General features: G+C 42.0%; 1 protein-coding gene and 1 long non-coding RNA gene across 3 annotated transcripts in view; both read left to right on the top strand.

The window, feature by feature from the left end:
• The first annotated feature begins 11,787 nt into the window (after window positions 1-11,787).
• VPS26A (VPS26 retromer complex component A) overlaps window positions 11,788-19,744 on the top strand; it is a 50,154-nt gene continuing 42,197 nt past the window's right edge. The window contains exon 1 of one of the 2 annotated variants that reach the window (XM_009245533.4): window positions 11,788-12,000. In XM_009245533.4, the coding sequence (XP_009243808.1) occupies window positions 11,998-12,000 (3 nt within the window). In that variant the 5' untranslated portion in view covers window positions 11,788-11,997. 2 annotated transcript variants of the gene reach the window in all.
• Window positions 12,043-19,498, top strand: LOC134761995 (uncharacterized). The gene is made up of 2 exons (XR_010141424.1): window positions 12,043-12,937; window positions 17,924-19,498. It is a non-coding gene; the product is annotated as an uncharacterized LOC134761995 (long non-coding RNA).

The following is a 19,744-nucleotide window of genomic DNA, read 5'->3' as shown; positions in this document are numbered from 1 at the left end:
GCTGATGCCTTGTGATTATACTGCAGCTCAATTTATTCCTCTCTAATCCTGTTTCCTTCTTGTTCTGCATAGGTGTTGATCCTAAGGCAACTCCATCATTAACTTCCTCCATGCTATTCATCATCTCAGAGTTTGCTTCTCATAGAACACAACTCATAGGAATATGTTTATAGCATTTTACTTTTGGTGACAGTTGTAAATTATACCCTGATCTTTCTGTTAATAAATCTGAGACTATTTAATAGGAACTTAGTTAGTTTTATGCCCAATGGGGTATTACTGTCAAGAGGCCTATTTTTGGCTTCCATATGATATAGCAGAGAAAACAAGGCACGTTTTAGAAAATATTCCTGTTGCTTTGTATCACTAGTTAAGTGCTAGGTTTTACACCTTTAAAGGAGAGGCAGGTAGTCTAGGTTTTGTTTAAAACATGACATTTTTGTTAAAAAAAGATTTTAAACTTGCCACAAAGGAACTGTAGAGTATTTCTCTTTTGTAGAAAGAGTTTGAGTTTTATCATTGCAAAGTCCTGGCTTAAATACCAGTTTTACTCTTTATTAGCTGTATAACTTTAGAACTAGCCTAATTTAGCTAAGCTTGTCTAGGGAGAGCAGTATAGTAAGGGGTTAATTGTGTGGACTCCAGAGCCAGATCACCTGGATTGAAAGTTCTGTCGGCCAGGCGCAGTGGCTCACATCTGGAATCCCAGCACTTTGGGAGGCCGAGGGCGGTGGATCACGAGGTCAGGAGATCGAAACCATCCTGGCCAACATAGTGAAACCCCATCTCTACTAAAAATACAAAAATTAGCCGAGTGTGGTGGCATGTGCCTGTAATCCCAGTTATTTGGGAGGCTGAGGCAGGAGAAATCACCTGAACCAGGGAGTTGGAGGTTGCAGTGAGCTGAGATCATGCCACTGCACTCCAGCATGGTGACAGAGTGAGACTCCGTCACACACACACACAAAAGTTCTGTCACTTACCAACTAGATAAGCTTAGATGAGTTACCTAACCCCTCTATACTTCAGTTTCCTCCTTTTTAAGGTGAGGATAATGATAGTACCTACTTTGTAGGTTTGTTAAGAAGATTAAATAAATTAATACATGTAAAGTGCTAGAGACAATGCCATTGAGCAACTGATCAATAAACATGAGCTATTATCACTACCTGTACTATAGGTTAACAATACTTGCCCGAGGGGTTGTGGTGAAGATTAAATGAGGCAATGTATATGATATAGTTAGCTCAGTGTTTGGCAAATAGTAAGCCCCTAAAAAATTGTAATCATGAAAATGTGTGTTGATTGACAGATAGAGCCCAAAAGGTAAAAGAGTAAGAATTTTTTTTTTTTTTTTTTTTTTTTTTGAGACAGAGTCTAACTCTGTCACCCAGGCTGGAGTGCAGTGGCGCGATCTTGGCTCACTGCAAACTCCGCCTCCAGGGTTCATGCCATTCTCCTGCCTCAGCCTCCTGAGTAGCTGGGACTACAGGCGCCCGCCACTGCGCCCAGCTAATTTTTTGTATTTTTAGTAGAGACGAGGTTTCACTGTGGTCTCGATCTCCTGACCTCATGATCCGCCCGCCTGGGCCTCCCAAAGTGCTGGGATTACAGGCGTGAGCCACCACGCCCAGCCAAGAGTAAGAATTTAAAAACCTACACAACTTAAAAAAATTTAAGAGTAAGAATTTTAAAAACTACACAAAACTACACAAGCTATTTCATAAGATTATTTTAAAGATTACATCTATGTGCTAGGTGACGGGAATACAGAGGGAAACAAGGACACATCAGATGGCATTTGTCCTTGAGCTTAGTCTAACAGGGTTTGAATGAGAGTGAATGTAACATGTTAGTCTTGCCTGGCACTAAGGAAGGTATTATGTGAGTGCAATAGTAATTGCGGTTTTTGCATTGTTGGAATTTGCCATTTGATATTGGAATGCATTCTTAAATAAATGTGGTTATGTTATACATCATTTTAACGGGCACTTCTCGTTTTATGTTTTTGTGCTAGTGACTTATTACTTGCTGTTTATTTTATGTTTATTTTAGACTATGGAAATAATGTTAAGACAAAAGCAAATTCAAGCTATTTTCTTATTCGAGTTCAAAACAGGTCTTAAAGCAGCGGAGACAACTCGCAACATCAACAACACATTTGGCGCAGGAACTGCTAACAAATGTACAGTGCAGTGGTGGTTAAAACGTTTTGCAAAAAAGATGAGAGCCTTGAAGATGAGGAGCGTAGTGGCCGGCCATGGGAATTTGACAATGACCAATTGAGAGCAATCATTGAAGCTGATCCTCTTAAAACTACACAAGAAGTTGCCGAAAAACTCAACATCGACCATTCTATAGGTCGTTCGGGATTTGAAGCAAATTGGAAAGGTAAAAAAGCCTGATAAGTGGGTGCCTTATGAGCTGAGGGAGAATCAAAAACATTGTTGTTTTGAAGTGTTGTCTTCCTTTATTCTACACAACAACACAAACCATTTCTTGATCTGATTGTGACGTGTGACAAAAAGTGGATTTTATACAACAACCGGCAATTACCAGCTCAGTGGTTGGACCGAGAAGCAGCTCCAAATTACTTCCCAAAGCCTAACTTGCACCAAAAAAAGGGCATGGCCACTGCTGCCAGTCTGATCCACTACAGCTTTCTGAATCCCAGTGAAACCATTACATCTGAGAAGTATGCTCAGCAAATTGATGAGATGCACCGAAAACTGCAACTCCTGCAGCTGGCATAGGTCCACAGAAAGGCCCAGTTCTGCTCCAAGGGAATGCCCGACTGCAGGTCGTAGAACCAATGCTTCAAAAGTTGAATGAATTGTGCTACGAAGTTTTGCCTCATCTGCCATATTTACCTGACCTCTTGCCAACTGACTACCACTCCTTCAAGCATCTGGGCAACTTTTTGCAGGGAAAACGCTTCCACAACCAGTAGAATGCAGAAAATGTTTTCCAAGAGTTCATCAAATCCAAAAGCATGGATTTTTACCCTACAGGAATACAAACTTATTTCTCATTGGCAAAAATGTATTGATTGTAATGTTCCTATTTTGATTAATAAAGATGAGTTTGAGCTTAGTTATAATGATTTAAAATTCATGGTCCAGGCTGGGTGCGGTGGCTCACACCTGTAATCCCAGCACTTCGGGAGGCCAGGGGAAGAGGATCACTTGAGGTCAGGAGTTTGAGACCAGCGTAGCCAACATAGTGAAACCCCATCTCTACTAAAAGTAGAAAAAATAAGCTGGGCTTGGTGGTGGGCACCTGTAATCCCAGCTACTTGGGAGGCGGAGGCAGGAGAATCGCTTGAACCCAGGAGGTGGAGGTTGCAGTGAGCCAAGATCATGCTACTGCACTCCAGCCTGGGTAACAGAGGGAGGCTCCATCTAAAAAAAATAAAATAAAATAAAATTCACAGTCCAAAACTGCAATTACTTTTGCACCAATCTAGATAGCTGGAAGTAAATATTACTTTTGTACCAACCTAGATAGATGGAAGTAAATATTATCAGCCACATAGAAGAAATAGTATATAAACCATATAGTTTTTTTTTCTTTTGAGACATGGTCTGGCTCTGTTACCCAGGCTGGAGTACAGTGGTGCGATCTCAGCTCACAGTAGCTTCCAACTTCTGGGCTCAAGCGATCCGCCCACCTCAGCCTCCCAAATAGCTGGGACCACAGGTGAACACCACCACGCCCAGCTGTCTTTTCTTTTGTATTTTTGGTAAAGACAGGGTCTTGTTGTGCTGCCCAGGCTAGGGTTTTTTTTTGTGTTTTTTTTTTTTTTTTTTGTGAGGGACAAAGTCTCGCTCTGTCACCCAGTCCACCCAGTCTGGAGTGCAGTAGTGTGATCATAGCTCACTGCAACATCCACCTCCCAGGCTTAAGCAGCCTTGAGCTCCTGGCCTCAAGTGATCCTCCTACCTTAGCCTCCCAAGTAGCTAGGACTACAGGCATGTGCCACCATGCCTGGCTCTCTCTATATATATTATATATACATATATATATTTTTTTTTTTTGAGAAAGGCTCTCATCATGTTGTCCAGGCTGGCCTCAAACTCCTGGCCTCAAGCGATCCTCCCACTTTGGCCTCCCAAAGTGCTGGGATTACAGGCATGAGCCATCATGCCTGGCCTTGTGTAGGTTTTCAAATTCTTACCCTTTTACCTTTTGGGTTCTATTTTTCAATCAATTATTTACCATAGTTACAGAGTTTTTGGGGGGGTTGTGGGCAAAGGGTTAAAAACTTCTTCCAATTTGGGAAATCATCATTCTCAGTAAACTATCGCAAGAACAAAAAACCAAACACCGCATATTCTCACTCATAGGTGGGAATTGAACAATGAGAACACATGGACACAGGAAGGGGAACATCACACTCTGGGGACTGTTGTGGGGTGGGGAGAGGGGGGAGGGATAGCATTGGGAGATATACCTAATGCTAGATGATGAGTTGGTGGGTGCAGCGCACCAGCATGGCACATGTATACATATGTAACTTACCTGCACATTGCGCACATGTACCATAAAACCTAAAGTATAATAATAATAATAATAATAATAATAAAAGAAAAAGAAAAAAAAAAAAGAATACTTTAAAAAACAAAACAAAAAAAAAACAACAACAACAACAAAAAACTTCTTCCAATTTGTACTTTTGAGCAATAGTCTCAAAAGTAGTAGCCAATTTTCCTATCTGATATTATACAATCCACAAAAACCTGCTGAGGACCAAGCCACCAGGGATTAACAGTTAAGACTACTCACAATTTAGTGGATAAAACACAAATAACTATAATACATTTTACGTTATAGATGTTTTTTCATATCTATAATAATGATAAAATGCTAAGATAGCAAAGGGATGGGAATGGCTGATTTTGCAGAAGCTTTCTGTCTCCATTCCCTCAGCATGTTGTCCGCTTTACCAGTTGGGTCACTGTTGAAAATATTAATACAATTGATCTTTCAGAACCCTATTTGTCTTCCTAGGTTTATGCATACCAAACCAAGGTTTCTCAGCTTTGGCATTGTTGACATTTTTTTTTTTTTTTTTTTTTAGAGTTAGAGACTCACTATGTTGCCCAGGCTGGTCCAAAGCTCCTAGGCTCAAGTGGTTCTCCTGCCTCAGCCTGCTGAGTATCTGGGACTACAAGTCCATACCACTGCGCCTGGCTATTGACATTTTTGACAGGGTATGTCTTTGTTGTAGGGAGGCTATTCTGTGGATTATAGGATGTTTACAGCCTTTCTGATCTCTACTCATTACTTGCCCAGTAGCACTTTCCCCCCTAGAACTCGACAATCAAAACTGTCTCCAAGCCAGGTGCAGTGGCTCTCGCCTATAATCCTAGCACTCTGGGAGGCTGAAGTGGGCAGATCACTTGAGGTCAGGAGTTCGAGACCAGCCTGGCCAACATGGTGAAACCCCATCTCTACTACAAATGCAAAAATTAGCCGGGCGTGGTGCTGGGTGCCTGTAGTCCCAGCTACTTGGGAGGCTGAGGCAGGAGAATCACTTGAACCCAGGAGGCAGAGGTTGCAGTGAACCAAGATCATGCCATTGCACTTCAGCCTGGGGGTCAAGAGTTCATCTCAAACACACACACACATACACACACACACACACACACTCCTTAGTGGCAATAAATATTAGTAAATAATGAACATTTCAAAATTTTATAGTATCTTTGGATCAGAAATTTGAGAGAGGATTACTTTGGTGGTTCTGTTAAGGAGATTTTCATGAAATTGCAGTAAATTTGTCAGCTGAGGCTGCAGTCATCTGAAGAGTTAAAGAGGGCAGGAGGATCAGCTTCTGAGATGGCTCACTCACATGCCTGGCAAGTTAGTTCTGGCTATTTCCAGGTGATCTCAGTTCCTCACTATGTGGAGCTCTCCATTGGACTTCTCTCAGAGTGAGTGACCCAAGAGAAAGCAAGGCAGAAGCAGCCGTGAAAGTCACACACATCACTTCCATTTTATTCTGTTGGTCACACAGACCAGTGTTGACAACATTTGAGAAGGGACTACAAAGGAGTGTAAATACCGGAAGGCAAGGATCATCAGGGAATATCTTGGAGGCTGGCTACTATAACACAGTCATTTCAAAAAAAAAAAATCATAAGAGCTGGAATATAAAATTGGAGAAATTATTTAGAAAGGAGAACAAAGAGACAACTAGATGGAAAATAGAAAAGAAGAGATAAGAAAATGACATAATCAATTCAGGAAGTCCAATATGCGACTAATAGAAGACCCACGATGAAAGAGGAGAAGAAAAGATGGGAAGAAATTATCAGAGAAATTTAGCAAGGTTTCAAGATACCAAGTTATTGTAGAAAAGTCACACACAAACACATGCACAAGCAATGAACAATTAGAAAATTTTTTTTAAAACAAAATTTTAAATTTGGTATAGAGACGGGGTCTTGCCATGTTGCCTAGGCTGGTCTTGAACTCCTGGGCTCAGGCAATCCTCCTGCCTTGGCCTCCCAAAGTGCTGGGATTACAGGTGTGAGCCACCACACCTGGCCAGAAAATAAAAAAAAAAAATTAATACCATTTACAATAGTGTCAAAAAATAAATGCTTAGAAAAAAATGTAACAAAAGATGTGAAAGGTACTGAAAACTACAAAACATTGTCGAAAGAAATTAAAGCTGTTTCTCTACTTATTTAGAAAAATAAATACACCATATTCATGGATTGCAAGGCCCAATACTGTTAAGATGCCAATTTTCCCCAAATTGAGGTGTAGGTTCAAATCATTTCCAACCAGTAGATTTTTTTTTTTGGAGAAGTGGATTCACAATTTATAAATGTATGTTGGAATACAAGAACTTAGAATAGCCAATACATTCTTGAAAAATAACAAGTTGGAATAATTACAGTACCTTACTTCAAGGTTTACTGTAAAGCTATTGTATTGAAGACAGCGTAGTATTGCATAAAGATAGACAAACAGATCAATGGAAAAGACTAGAAATTTCAGAAATAGGCCCACAATTATACAGTCAATAGATTTTTTACAAAAACACCAAAGATATATCTATCTATCTATATAGACATATATATATATATATATATTTTTTTTTTTTTTTTTTTTTTTGAGATGGAGTCTCACTCTGTTGCCCAAGCTGGAGTGCAATGGCCCGATCTTGGCTCACTGTAACCTCTGCGTCCCGGGCTCAAATGATTCTTCTGCCTCAGCCTCCCGAGTAGCTGGGATTACAGGCACGCACCACCACGCCCAGCTAATTTTTGCATTTTTTAGTAGAGACAGGGTTGCACCATACTGGCCAGGCTGGTCTCGAACTCCTCACCTCAGGTGATCCACCTGCCTCAGCTTCCCAAAGTGCTGGGATTACAGGCATGAGCCACCGCGCCCGGCCAATATCAAAGATATTTAAGGGGGAAAGGTAAGTGTTTGCAACAAATGGTGCTGGAACCATGTAGACACAAATAAGCTCTCAAATCTTACCCCATACTATTTGCAAAATTTAGTTTGAGATGGATCTCATTTTACATTTTACACCTAAATGTAAAAGTCCAAATTCTCAAGTCGTCAACAGACATTGTTAGGAAAGTAAATAAGCACACAGAGTGGGAGAAAATATTTACAATTACTACATCTGATACAGGACTTACATTCAAAATATTTGATAAACTATAACCCAATAATGAGAAAATAAACATCTTAACTAAAAATTGGCAGTCTTGACAGGCACTTCCCAAAGGGAGATATATGTGAATGATACACATGCACATGAAAAAGTGTTCAGAATCATTAATCATCAGGGAAAAGCAAATTAAAACCACAGTGAGAAAACCACACACTCATAAGAATGACTAATGTTAAAAACACTGACAACACCAAATGTTAGCAAGGATGTAGAAACATTAATATTTCACACCCGCGTGATGGGAGGATAAAATGGCACCACCAGTTTAAAAAGTGATGCGGCATTTTCTTGTAAAATTAAATATACACCTACCCAACCCAGCAATTCCACTTTGGTTAGGTTCACAAAAAAGGCGTGTACATAGTAGCACTTTGTTCACAATAGAAAAAAATGGGAAAAAAGACGTCCACTGACAGGAAAAAGGATACTTTGTGTTCTCTTCACAAAATGGAATACTACTATAAGCGATGAAATGGAACAAACTGCTGATGCATACAACAACATAAATATCAAAACCATTTTGCTCAGGGAATGAAACAAGACACAAAAGAACACTTGTGGTATGATTCCATTATTATTTTGTTATAGAACACACAAAGCTAATCAATATCAAAAAAATCAGAACAGTGGTTGCCTCTACAAGATGGGATTGATTGAGAGAGGATGTGAGAAAGTTTTCTGGGGTTGATGGCAGTCATCTATATCTTGATGAAGGTGTGGGTTAAACAAATGTATGCTTTTTTTTTTTTTAAGAGTCAGGGCTTGGCTCTGTATCCCAAACTGGAGTGCAGTGGCGCCAGTGTGGCTCACTATAGCCTGGAACTCCTGGACTCAAGCAATTCTCCCGCTTCAGCCTCCTCAGCGGCTGTGACTACAGGCATGCCCCACCACCTGGATAATTTTTAAATTTTTTATAGAGACTAGGGTCTTGCTCCACCATCCAGGCTGGAGTGCAGTGACACGGCCATTGCAGCCTTGAACTCCTGGCCTCATGCAATCCTCCTGCGTTGGCTTCCCAAAGTGCTGAGATTATAGACGTGAGTCATGGCGCCCTGTGACACCATGCACGATCAAAATGTATGCATTTGTCAAAACTGATCAAACTGCACACTTAAGACTAACATATGTCACTCTATGTACATTATATCTCAATTTAAAAAGAAAAGAGCAATAGTGAGATAAAACATTAAGTATTGGTATATTTAAGAAAAAACTGTATATTGTGAAAAAACGTTTGGCTTTTATAATTGTAATTTTTTAAAAAAAGAATATTTACCATGATTACAGCTGCACTCGCTAAAGTTTTTAAGCAAAATCTATTCTATCTGCTCTGGGAGGTTAAAAGAAAAAAAGTGTTTCTATACTTCACTGGCATGCTTTAAATTGTATTTTCTTTTTAAATTACATTAATTTATTATTTATTTTTTGAGATAGGGTCTTGCTCTGTTGCTCAGGCTGGAGTGCAGTGGTGCAATCTCTGCTCACTGCAAACTCTGCCTTCCTGGCTCAAGCTATCCTCCCACCTCAGCCTCCTGAGTAGCTGGTCCAATAGGCACATGCCACCACACCCAGCTAATTTTTGTGCTTTTGCAAGAGACAAGGTCTCACCATGTTGCCCAGGCTGGTCTCAAACTCCTGGGCTGAAGTGATCCACCTACCTCAGCCTCACAAAGTGTTGGGATTACAGATGTGAGCCATTGCGCCCAGCCTAAATTGTATTTTCTTTCTTTATCCTTTTTGTGTATTTGTATTTTATTCTCTTCCCTTAACTTTGCCAGTGAACTCTGCAAACAGCTGCTCCCTGACACTCTCACAGTTATTAATGTGAATTTTTAGTCTTTGTGAATTTGAATAAATGACTATTTTTCTCTTAACTGGTTTCTGATTGATAAAAGCTCAGATTATCTTATCATCTAATACTTTCTGACCTAAACTCGGTACTTTTGTTGATGAAAGTCAATCCCTGTAAGTTAGTCACATTTTCCTCACACACCCCACCTTTTTTTTTTTTTTTTTTGGCAGAGGGCAAATATAGAGATGCCACAGTTCTCAGCTGGTGAAACACTGTACTGCTCACAATCTAGCTCTAACATTCTGGCTTGCTGAATAGATTGATAGGTAGGCAGACAGACAAATAACTAGTTCAACAATTCTGTTGCTTCTTGTATTTACTATGATAGCACAATTATTGATTGGGTTTTGATCAGTAGAATAAATAATTAGTACAAATTGGTTTCTAGTGTGACTTTCTTTGCCACCTCTTATTTATACCTGGCTTCACCAGTATTTCTTTGCCTATGTGGCATTTTCATCTATTCTCTTTGTTATGTTGATATTTAAGTCCCAGAAAAGAGTGGGTAGGAACCAGAGTAGCTCTCAAGGTGACAGGCAAATCTTCTAAGTGAAAAAAAACCATTTTTCACTTTTATTAATTAAAGATTTGCATTGTTTTTGCTGCTTTCTTTTCACAGTTCAAACAGACAACAATATCAGTGTTACTATAGTTATTTATTTTTTTTGAGATGGAGTCTCGCTCTGTCACCAGGCTGGAGTGCAGTGGCGCGATCTTGGCTCACTGCAACCTCTGCCTCCTAGGTTTAAGTGATCCTCCTGCCTCAGCCTACCGACTAGCTGGGATTACAGACGAGCACCACCATGCCCGGCTGATTTTTGTATTTTTAGTAGAGACGGGGTTTCGCCATGTTGGCCAGGCTGGTCTCAAACTTCTGACCTCAAGTGATCCGTCCGCCTCGGCCTCCCAAAGTGCTGGAATTATAGACCGTGAGCCACCACGCCCGGCCCAAATATGTGCATTTAAAGCTACAAATTTTCCTTTTACACAGTGTCACTGCATTCCACAAATTTGATATGTTGTATTATCTTTTACTTCAAATTATTTTTATTTTTATTATTTTTTATTTTTGAGACAGAGTCTTGCTCTGTCGCCCAGGCTGGAGTGCAGTGGCTCCATCTCGGGCACTGCAACCTCCGCTTCCCGGGTTCAAGAGATACTCGTGCCTGACCTCAGGTGATCCACCTGCCTCGGCCTCCCAAAGTGTTGGGATTACAAGTGTGAGCCTCCGTGCCCGGCCTCAACTTATTTTTAAATTTCCATTGATCTCTTTAACCTAGAGATTTGGAATTATGTTGCTTAATTTCCAATATTTCCGGAATTTTCTGGCTTTTTTGGGTTGATTTCTAATTTTAATTCTGTTGCGGTTAGAGATGATACTCTGATTTCAATCCTCTTAAATTTGAGGCTCACACTGAGGATTAAGTATAAAACAATTTTTTTTTGAGACCTGTTTCATGGCTTTGCCTCACAAACTTTTGTTTTAAGGTGGGGTAATTACAGTGCGTTCAGGGATGGATTTTTCCTCCGCTTTGGTTATGCATAGAGTGCACCGTGGCCCTTCAACACTATACTTTGAAATCCCACACGGTATTTTCCTCATCTGGAGGTCCTATAGGCTTACACTAGGGAAGAGGATCCAGTTCAGGCCAGCGTAGTCTTCAGCTGCACCGTGGGAACGCCTTTGCCCTCTGAGAACGGCTGGGCGGAACGGTGGGTTTGTGAGCCCTCCAGGCTCAGGGTGGGTCGCTCAGGGGCCATCTGGGGACTTTGGGAAGCAATGAAAGTTGTACCCTAGGATTTTTTTCTACTGGTCTTCTCTTCAGAGGCGAGAAAGCCAAGTTAAGAAAACCCAGACTCAAGACGGAGGTGGAGCGGGACTGCGTTCAGCCAAGGTGGCAGAACGCCTCGCCGTGGACGAAGAGAGCACATCTCTTGCGAGGCCTAAGGAAGCAGGGCTCCCACTCGCCTCGGCAACCCAAGGACCCAGCCAAGGACAGCGCCTCCAAATGAACCCTTTTTCTCCTCCTTCCTTCCCAGCCGCTCAAACTTTCACAAAGAGGAACTGGGTGTGGCAAAGAGGCCGGACACGGAACCGCTCGTCCGGTGACCGAAGTAAGGGCGAGGAGGAGCCCGCGAACCTGCCTCTGCCCAGGCCCCGCCCACTCGACGTAATTTGCCCGCCCCTCTCCACCCTCCGAAGGGTGGAGCCTGAGGCCCCGCCTCCAATCGGCCTCTCCCCGGAGTGCCTGGCGACCAGCAGGGCGGGGCAGGAGGCTGGGAGAGGGACGGGTGCGGGGGGAGGGGGAGAGGAAGGGAGCGGTCACGTGTGAGGGGCGGCCCGAGGTCACGTGACGGGGCGCCGGAGCGGAGGGAACCGGGGTTGGGAGTTCTCCTGAGGGAAGAGGAGTGGAGTAGGGGGGACGCGGCGGCGGCGTTGACAATGGTGAGTGCGCGGCGGCCCGCGCGCTCGCCTCCCGCCCTCGTCCCGGAGCGCGCGGCGGGCCGGCCAACCGCGGGCCGGGCGTCGCCGGAGGAGGGAACGGGGGAGCAGGGCGGGGAGTGGGGTTAGGCCTGTCGGGCCACCCCTGGGTCTGGGAAAAGCGGGCGGCGCCACCTCTTCCCGGTCTCGGCGAGGCCCGAGCACCTACGGGCGGCGGCGTGCTCTCCTGGCCATGTCGGAGCCTCTGCCCGCTTTCTTCGACTGCTTGTGGGGGCTGTGGCTGGGGACTCGGACCCCGCTTCTGCGGGGGCTAGTCGCCGTCTCCCTTTCCTAGGTAGCCAGTCCCTATTCTCCTCCCGGGCAGCCGCTCTTCCATCCAGGTGGGGTGACCCGGGAGCCCCCCAGCTCCGGACTCTTCGGGGGACTTGGGCACTCAGTGTGTCACGAACTTGATAAACTCTGATATTTTAAAACCTGACGATGGTGGCATTCTTTGATTTCATGACCCCAGTTCAGGCTTTCTGTTGACACTTGTAAAATGGAAGAGAAAAATAAAAGGACGTTGGAATGGGGGATATCTTTAACTCCGGAGACACCCGTTTGGTGCCCGCCGTTTTAAGCATTGGCTCTCATTTCCGTCCCCAAGCTGTTTCTCTGAACTTAACGCTCTGGGTGGTTGAAACGGCCTGGGAGGCAGAGGAGGGAGGGGAGTCAGTGCTCTCACCACAGTCCGCGGAAACACTAGCCTGGGCATTGTGGTGTTTAGCTGGGTGTCGGCAGTCTCCTCTAGGTTAGATCTCATTTTACTCGTTTTCTGGTAGTAGTCGTCAATTCGCTTCATTTAGCGCCTACTGTATGCTCTCCTAATACTACCTGCTTTTCCCAAAGCTCACTGATTCAATAGACTGCTTGAGACTTTTGGCTTAAAAGGCCGAGCCAGGTATATTTTTAAAAAGCTACTTTGAATAAATAACTTTTAATTTCAGTAATGGTGTTGCTTTCAAAAAAAAAAAAAAACAACAAAACAAAATCCAGACTTTCATGTTCATTCTTAGAGCTTTTTTTCTTTCATTCAACAAATAATTGCTCAGGTGTGCCCAGGGGACCCGAGTAAAATGGAAACAGCGCCTACCTGCTCTCGTAGCTTACAATGTAGAGAGAGATAAACATTTATTTGTGTAAATTATTTGTTTAACGTGGAAATTAGAATTGTGACAGATACTAAGAAGGAAGTATTGGGGGACCTTGCCTAGTCAGGGAGTTAGGGCAGGATTATTTAATTGAATATCATTTGAAAAGAAAACTTAAAAGGTCCTCCTATTTTTTGCTTACATTTGTAATTATTACTTTTAATACGCTTTTTTGAATTATGTTCAAGAGCAGTTTATATTTTCAAGTTAGTCAAACAGAAATTGTAAAACTTTAAAACACTGAAATGGTCACAGATGTAATATATGTATGAAAATTTGCTGTTTCATTGCTTGTGTATGGGCTAAGTGAATGAATTTTGAGAGTCAGCCTTCCACCTCAGAAATACAATGAGTTGCATTTCTTTACATCCACTGGACTCAATGAAATTCCTTCAGTGGGGTCTAAAAAGTTGCCTTTTTATGTATCTACCATGTATTTTTGCTAATTGGTAATGCTCAATATTGGGTTTACAAATTATATGAAAAATCTTAAATTAACCTAAAGTCAGTGATAGGAGGTTTAGGCCAAGATTAGAAAACTGTAAAAACAATTGCTAGCATGTTTTTATAGTCATATATATTGCAGTCCAGTTATTTAAAAGCTCCTTAAGAGTTTTAACTTGCATATTAATAGTTAATCCTGAAAATCGCAATATTCCAAATGCGCCCTTGAAGATATCTTTACCAAAATAAATGAGTAGTATTTTTGCACTTAAAAGATCTCACCGGGTGCGGTGGCTCACACCTGTAATCCCAACAATTTGGGAGGCCGAGGTGGGCGGATCACCTGAAGTCGGGAGTTTGAGACCAGCCTGGCCAACATGGCGAAACCCCGTCTTCACTAAAATACAAAAACAAAAAAAAATTGGCCAAGTGTGGTGGCGCATTGCTGTAGTCCCACCTACTCGGGAGGCGGAAGTTGCCTGACCAACATGGTGAAACTCCATCTCAACTAAAAATAAAAAAATTAGGTGTGGCGCACACCTGTAATCCCAGCTACTCAAGAGGCTGAGGCAGGACAGTCACTTGAACCTGGGAGGCAGAGGTTGCAGTGAGCCGAGATCGCGCCACTATACTCCAGCCTGGCGACAGAGTGAGACTCCGTCTCAAAAAAAAAAAAAAAAAAAAAAAAAATCTCAAAACTGAATTGCTGTCTACATCATATCCTAACCCTCAACATATTTTATTCTCTTTCCTTCTAGTCTTTACCAGCTTGACAATTGTGTATTTTACTTCCTCTTTAACATATCAGAAGTATTAGAATTTTATTTAGAATAATTAGAAAAAGAATTTAATTTTATTACCCTTTATTTCAAATGACAGAAGTTGCACATCTTGGAAAAAACTTTGAAAGAGAGATTTTGGGTAGAGATCTTTCTCTTTCATTTCTTTCTAAAAGACAAGCTTTTTTCCTCAGTTATTTTTTCTTTTTGTTCTCTACCTGTAAAATGTAAGATATCCACAATTTTCTGGAGGTGTTTTTTAGTAAGACTAGTTCTTTTATTATTATTGTTTTCTGAGGCGGAGTCTCGCTCTGTCGCCCAGGCTGGAGTGCAGTGGCGCGATCTTGGCTCACCGCAACTTCCGCCTCCTGAGTAGCTGGGACTACAGGAATGCGCCATTACACTCCGCCATTTTTTTTTTTTTTTTTTTTTTTGTATTTTTAGTGGAGATGGGGTTTCGCATGTTGGCCAGGCTGGTCTCAAACTCCCGACCTCAAGTGATCCGCCCGCCTTGGCCTCCCAAAGTGTTGGGATTACAGGTGTGAGCCACTGTGCCCGGCCGACTAGTTCATTTTTGATATGCCCTAATGTAAAAAAACTGAATGTTGGTCGGGCGCGGTGCACTTTGGGAGGCCGAGGCGCACGGATCACAAGGTCAGGAGATCGAGACCATCCTGGCTAACACGGTGAAACCCCATCTCCACTAAAAATACAAAAAATTAGCCAGGCGCGGTGGCGGGCGCCTGTAGTCCCAGCTACTCGGGAGGCTGAGGCAGGAGAATGGCGTGAACCCAGGAGGCGGAGCTTGCAGTGAGCCTAGATAGCGCCACTGCACTCCTGCCTGGGCGAAAGAGCGAGACTCCATCTCAAAAAAAAAAAACAAAACAAAAAAACTGAGTGTTAACCCAATGCTATATTGTCATGGAATAACTTGTTAAAGTGCAGTAATTTATTACTTAACCTATTACTTTTTTGCATATGCTATACTAGGCTTTTTAAAAATGCCTTTTGATTGCTTCCAATTTTAGTGTTTTGATTGTATTTAAAAATATCTTTTTTTTTTTTTTTTTTTGTGAGACAAGCTCTTGCTCCGCCGCCCAGTCAGTGGCTTACTGCATCCTCAGCCTCCTGGGTTCAGCCTCCCAAGTAGCTGGGACTGCAGGCACACACCACTATGCTGGGCTATTTTTTAAAATTTTTGTAGATATGGGGGTCTAGCTGTATTGACAAAGCTGGTCTTGAACTTCTGGGCTCAAGTGATCCTCCTGCTTCAGCTTCCCAAAGTGCTATGATTACAGGTGTGAGCCACTGTGTCCTGCTACTTTTTTTTAAATTATGAAATATTTCTTGCATCCAGAAAATAATAGAGGATAGCACTTCGTTTTTCACATATTTTTAATGGTTAGGAATTTAAAAATTTAAAGAATGGTGTCAAAACGTTGTTTATCATTACGGTGTTAGTTAATTGTGAAATTTTATAAAATGAACTTGGTTTATATCATTTTAATTAGTGGCAATTTTAGTTCTATTAAAATTTTATTTAACTTTGGGACTTGATTTTTTTTTTTTTTGAGACGGAATCTCACTCTGTCGCCCAGGCTGGAGTGCAGTGGCAAGATCTCGGCTCACTGCAACTTCTGCCTCCTGGGTTGAAGTGATTTTCCTGCCTCAGCCTCCCGCGTAGCTGGGTCTACAAGTGCATGCCACCACGTCTGGCAAATTTGTTCCATTTTTGTAGAGATGGGGTTTCACCGTGTTAGTTAGGATGGTTTCAATCTCCTGACCTTGTGATCCTCCTGCTTCGGCCTCCCAAAGTGCTGGGATTACAGGCGTGAGCCACCGCGCCTGGCGATTTGATCTTTAAATGTCAGCTTTCAAATCCCAAGTGGAACTCTGTGTGTTTAAGTATATGCATGTGGAAAAAAGTTATAATATTTCCTTTTCTCTGTAAAACAATTTTTATAGTTTTCAAATCTCATTTTTCTTTTAAGTAGCTCTGGGAAGTGTCAGGAGGAATGAGAAAATTAATTTTAAGGCCAAGCAAGGTGGCTCACGCCTGTAATCCCAGCACTTTGGGAGGCTGAGGCGGGTGGATCAGGAGTTTGCGCCCGGCCTGGGCAATGTGGCAGAAACCCTGTCTCTACAAAAAATATAAAAACGAGCCAGGTGTTGTGGCTCACACCTGTAGTCCCAGCTACTTCGGAGGCTGAGGTGGGAGGCTTGCTTGAGCCCAGGAGGCGGAAGTTGCAGTCAGCTGAGATCATACCACTGCGCTCCAGCCTGGGTGACAGAGTGAGACTCTGTCTCAAAAAAAAAAAGAAAATTAATTTTAATTTTTCTATCTCTGTTTTATAACTCAAATGAGTTAATGTGAATGTCATAAGGAAGGAGAGCTCATTCTTATTGCTCTCTCTGCCAATTAGCATTATCCTTCAATATAACTGATTTTGTTTTCCATCTAAAATAGACTGCTACTTGAAGATGTTGTCTTCTACCCGTTCATGATTGCTTCTCCCACACAACCCCTGTACCCTGCTAGCTTAGCACATATTCGATTAGTAAATGTGAGCTGCATGATTTTGAGCTGCTATACATTCTCATTTCTGTAGCCCTTAGGAGGAAATATACTACAGTATTTCAAAATTTACCATTTTGAGCAAGTTTTGAGTTTAAGACTTGGAGTACGAAAGCCACCTAGGAATGGACAGTGTGTGTGACCTATCACTGATGCTTTTCATTCTCTTTTTTCTAAATTAGTTCAGAATAGTTTTCTGATTAAAATTAGTTTTCTGGTTAAAATTTGAGTTTGTTATTTGTAATTTTGCCAGAAAAGATTAAAACATGTCAAAAAGAAAAAAAATTTTTTTTTTTTTTTTTTGAAACGGAGTCTCACTCTGTCCCCAGGGCTGGAGTGCAGTGGCGCGATCTCGGCTCACTGCAGCCTCCGCCTCCTGGGTGCAAGTGATTCTCCTGCCTCAGGCGCACACCACTATGCCCAGTTAATTTTTTATATTTTTAGTAGAGACGGGGTTTCACCATGTTGGCCGGGCTGGTCTCGAACTCCAGACCTTGTGATTCGCCCACCTTGGCCTCCCAAAGTGCTGGGATTACAGGCATGAGCTACCGCGCCTGGCCCAAAAAGAAAATTTGCTACATATGTCAAAAGTACTAATCTGGTAATTCTTTTAGTTGGTTGCTTAAAATTATAATTCCTTTTGTTAATATAGGACTTAGGAAAACATCATCTCATTTGAGTATAGCATCACCTTGTGCCCTACATAGCCACAAAGCAAGCTAACAGAAAGCAAACTAATGACTCTCCTAAGTGAGGACAGAACTGAGGTTTAATATAAATTCCATTGATATAGTTTGCTACTATACCAATCCAATGCTGATTTGCTCAGAAAGGCTAATATTATCAACTATTCCAGATTTCAGTTAATTTCTCTTGTATATTTGTTTATTTTCTGTTATTAAAATGCTATGTGTTTGTTCAAAATTAACATTCAACAGGTATTTTACTGCCTTCTGCTAAATGCCATATGCTGCCTTAGATGAGCCTCATGGAGTTTACAGTTCAGTAGGAGAGTCAGGTACTAAATAAGCCTTGTGAAACCTAAATTTGGAGAACCCAGTTTTGATTAGGAAGTCAAGGAAGTTCTCATGGAGAGGGAGTCAAACTGAAACTCAGGGTGAATTAGGTTAAGAATACTTTGCTTGGCTCTAAGACAAGAAGGACACTAGCAAATTGGAACTGTTGAAGAAAGAACCCTGAACGTTGGAGGCTGAGTAGTTGGAGAGATGACTAGTGTCAGATATATGTAGACCACATTAGAGAATACATTGCGTGTGTGTCTGTTTTTAAAATAACAATTGAAGTAAAATAACTACGGAAAAGTACATGAATAGATGTATAGCTTGATGAATTTTCACCAAGTGAAATACCTCTGTATCAAATGCTCAGTTATAAAAAAAACAGCCAGAACGTTACTAGCAGCCAGAAGCTCCCTTTGTGCTTTCTTTCAGTCACTGCCTGACTTGTAATACCATAATGTACCTTACATGTTTTTTGCTTACTATGTGAGTGGAGTTATACATACGTTTTGTGTATTCCTTTTGTGTCTGGCCTCTTTCACCCAACATTATGTGTATGAGATTCATTCTTGTGTGTAGTCGTATCTCCTCTAATTCTATTGCTGTTTGGTGTTCCCGTTTGTATGAATATATACTAAATTGTATATATCCATTCTCTTGTTGACTGATATTTGGATTGTTTCTATTTGGGGTTTATTATGTATAACACTTGTGAACTTTTTTTTTTTTTTTTTTTTTTGCAGACAAATTCTTGCTCTGTTGCCCGGGCTAGAGTGCAGTGGTGTGATCTTGGCTCACTGCAACCTCTGCCTCCCAGGTCCAAGTGGTTCTCCTGCCTCAGCCTCCTGAGTAGCTGGGACTGCAGGCATGCGCCACCATGCCCGACTAATTTTTGGATTAAAGACGGGGTTTCACCATGTTGGCCAGGCTTGTCGCAAACCTCTGACCTCAAGTGATCTGTCTGCCTTGGTCTCTCAAAGTGCTGGGATTACAAGTGTGAGCCACCGCGCCCAGCCAGATATATGTTTTTTAAAGATCATTCAGAGCCAGGTGCAGTGGCTCATGCCCATAATCCCAACACTATGGGAGGCCGAGGCAGGAGGATTGCTTGAGCCCAGGAGTTTGAGACCAGCCTGGGCAACATAGTGAGAACCTGTCTCTACAAAAATTTTTTTAAAAAAGATCATTCTGGGCCTGGCGCGGTGGCTCACGCCTGTAATCCCAGCACTTTGGGAGGCCAAGGCGGGTGGATCACAAGGTCAGGAGATCGAGACCGTCCTGGCTAACATAGTGAAACCCCGTCTCTACTAAAAATACAAAAATTAGCCAGGTGTGGTTGCAGATGGCTGTAGTTCCAGCTACTCCGGAGGCTGAGGCAGGAGAATGGTGTGAACCCAGGAGGTGGAGCTTGCAGTGAGCCAAGATTGCGCCACTGCACTTCAGCCTGGGCAACAGAGCAAGACTCTGTCTCAAAAAAAAAAAAGAAATCATTCTGGTTGTTATGTAGGACAGAATATGAAGGGATGTAGGATGACATGATAGGAGACTGTTCTCTGTGTAAACTTAAGATTAGAAGACTAGATTTCATTGTGGCTAAAATAATCCATAACTATATCAAGTATCAAAATTGCTAATGGATTCTGTATTATTACCAACTAATGTGTTTTGGCATTGATAAGCAATTGATCTTTGTCCCTTATATTTGTCATATTTAGGATTTATAGAACAAGACTTGTAGAT

Source organism: Pongo abelii, chromosome 8 (assembly GCF_028885655.2).
Source record: "Pongo abelii isolate AG06213 chromosome 8, NHGRI_mPonAbe1-v2.0_pri, whole genome shotgun sequence".
NCBI lineage: Eukaryota > Metazoa > Chordata > Mammalia > Primates > Hominidae > Pongo > Pongo abelii.
This window is presented reverse-complemented; position numbering and strand designations above follow the sequence as displayed.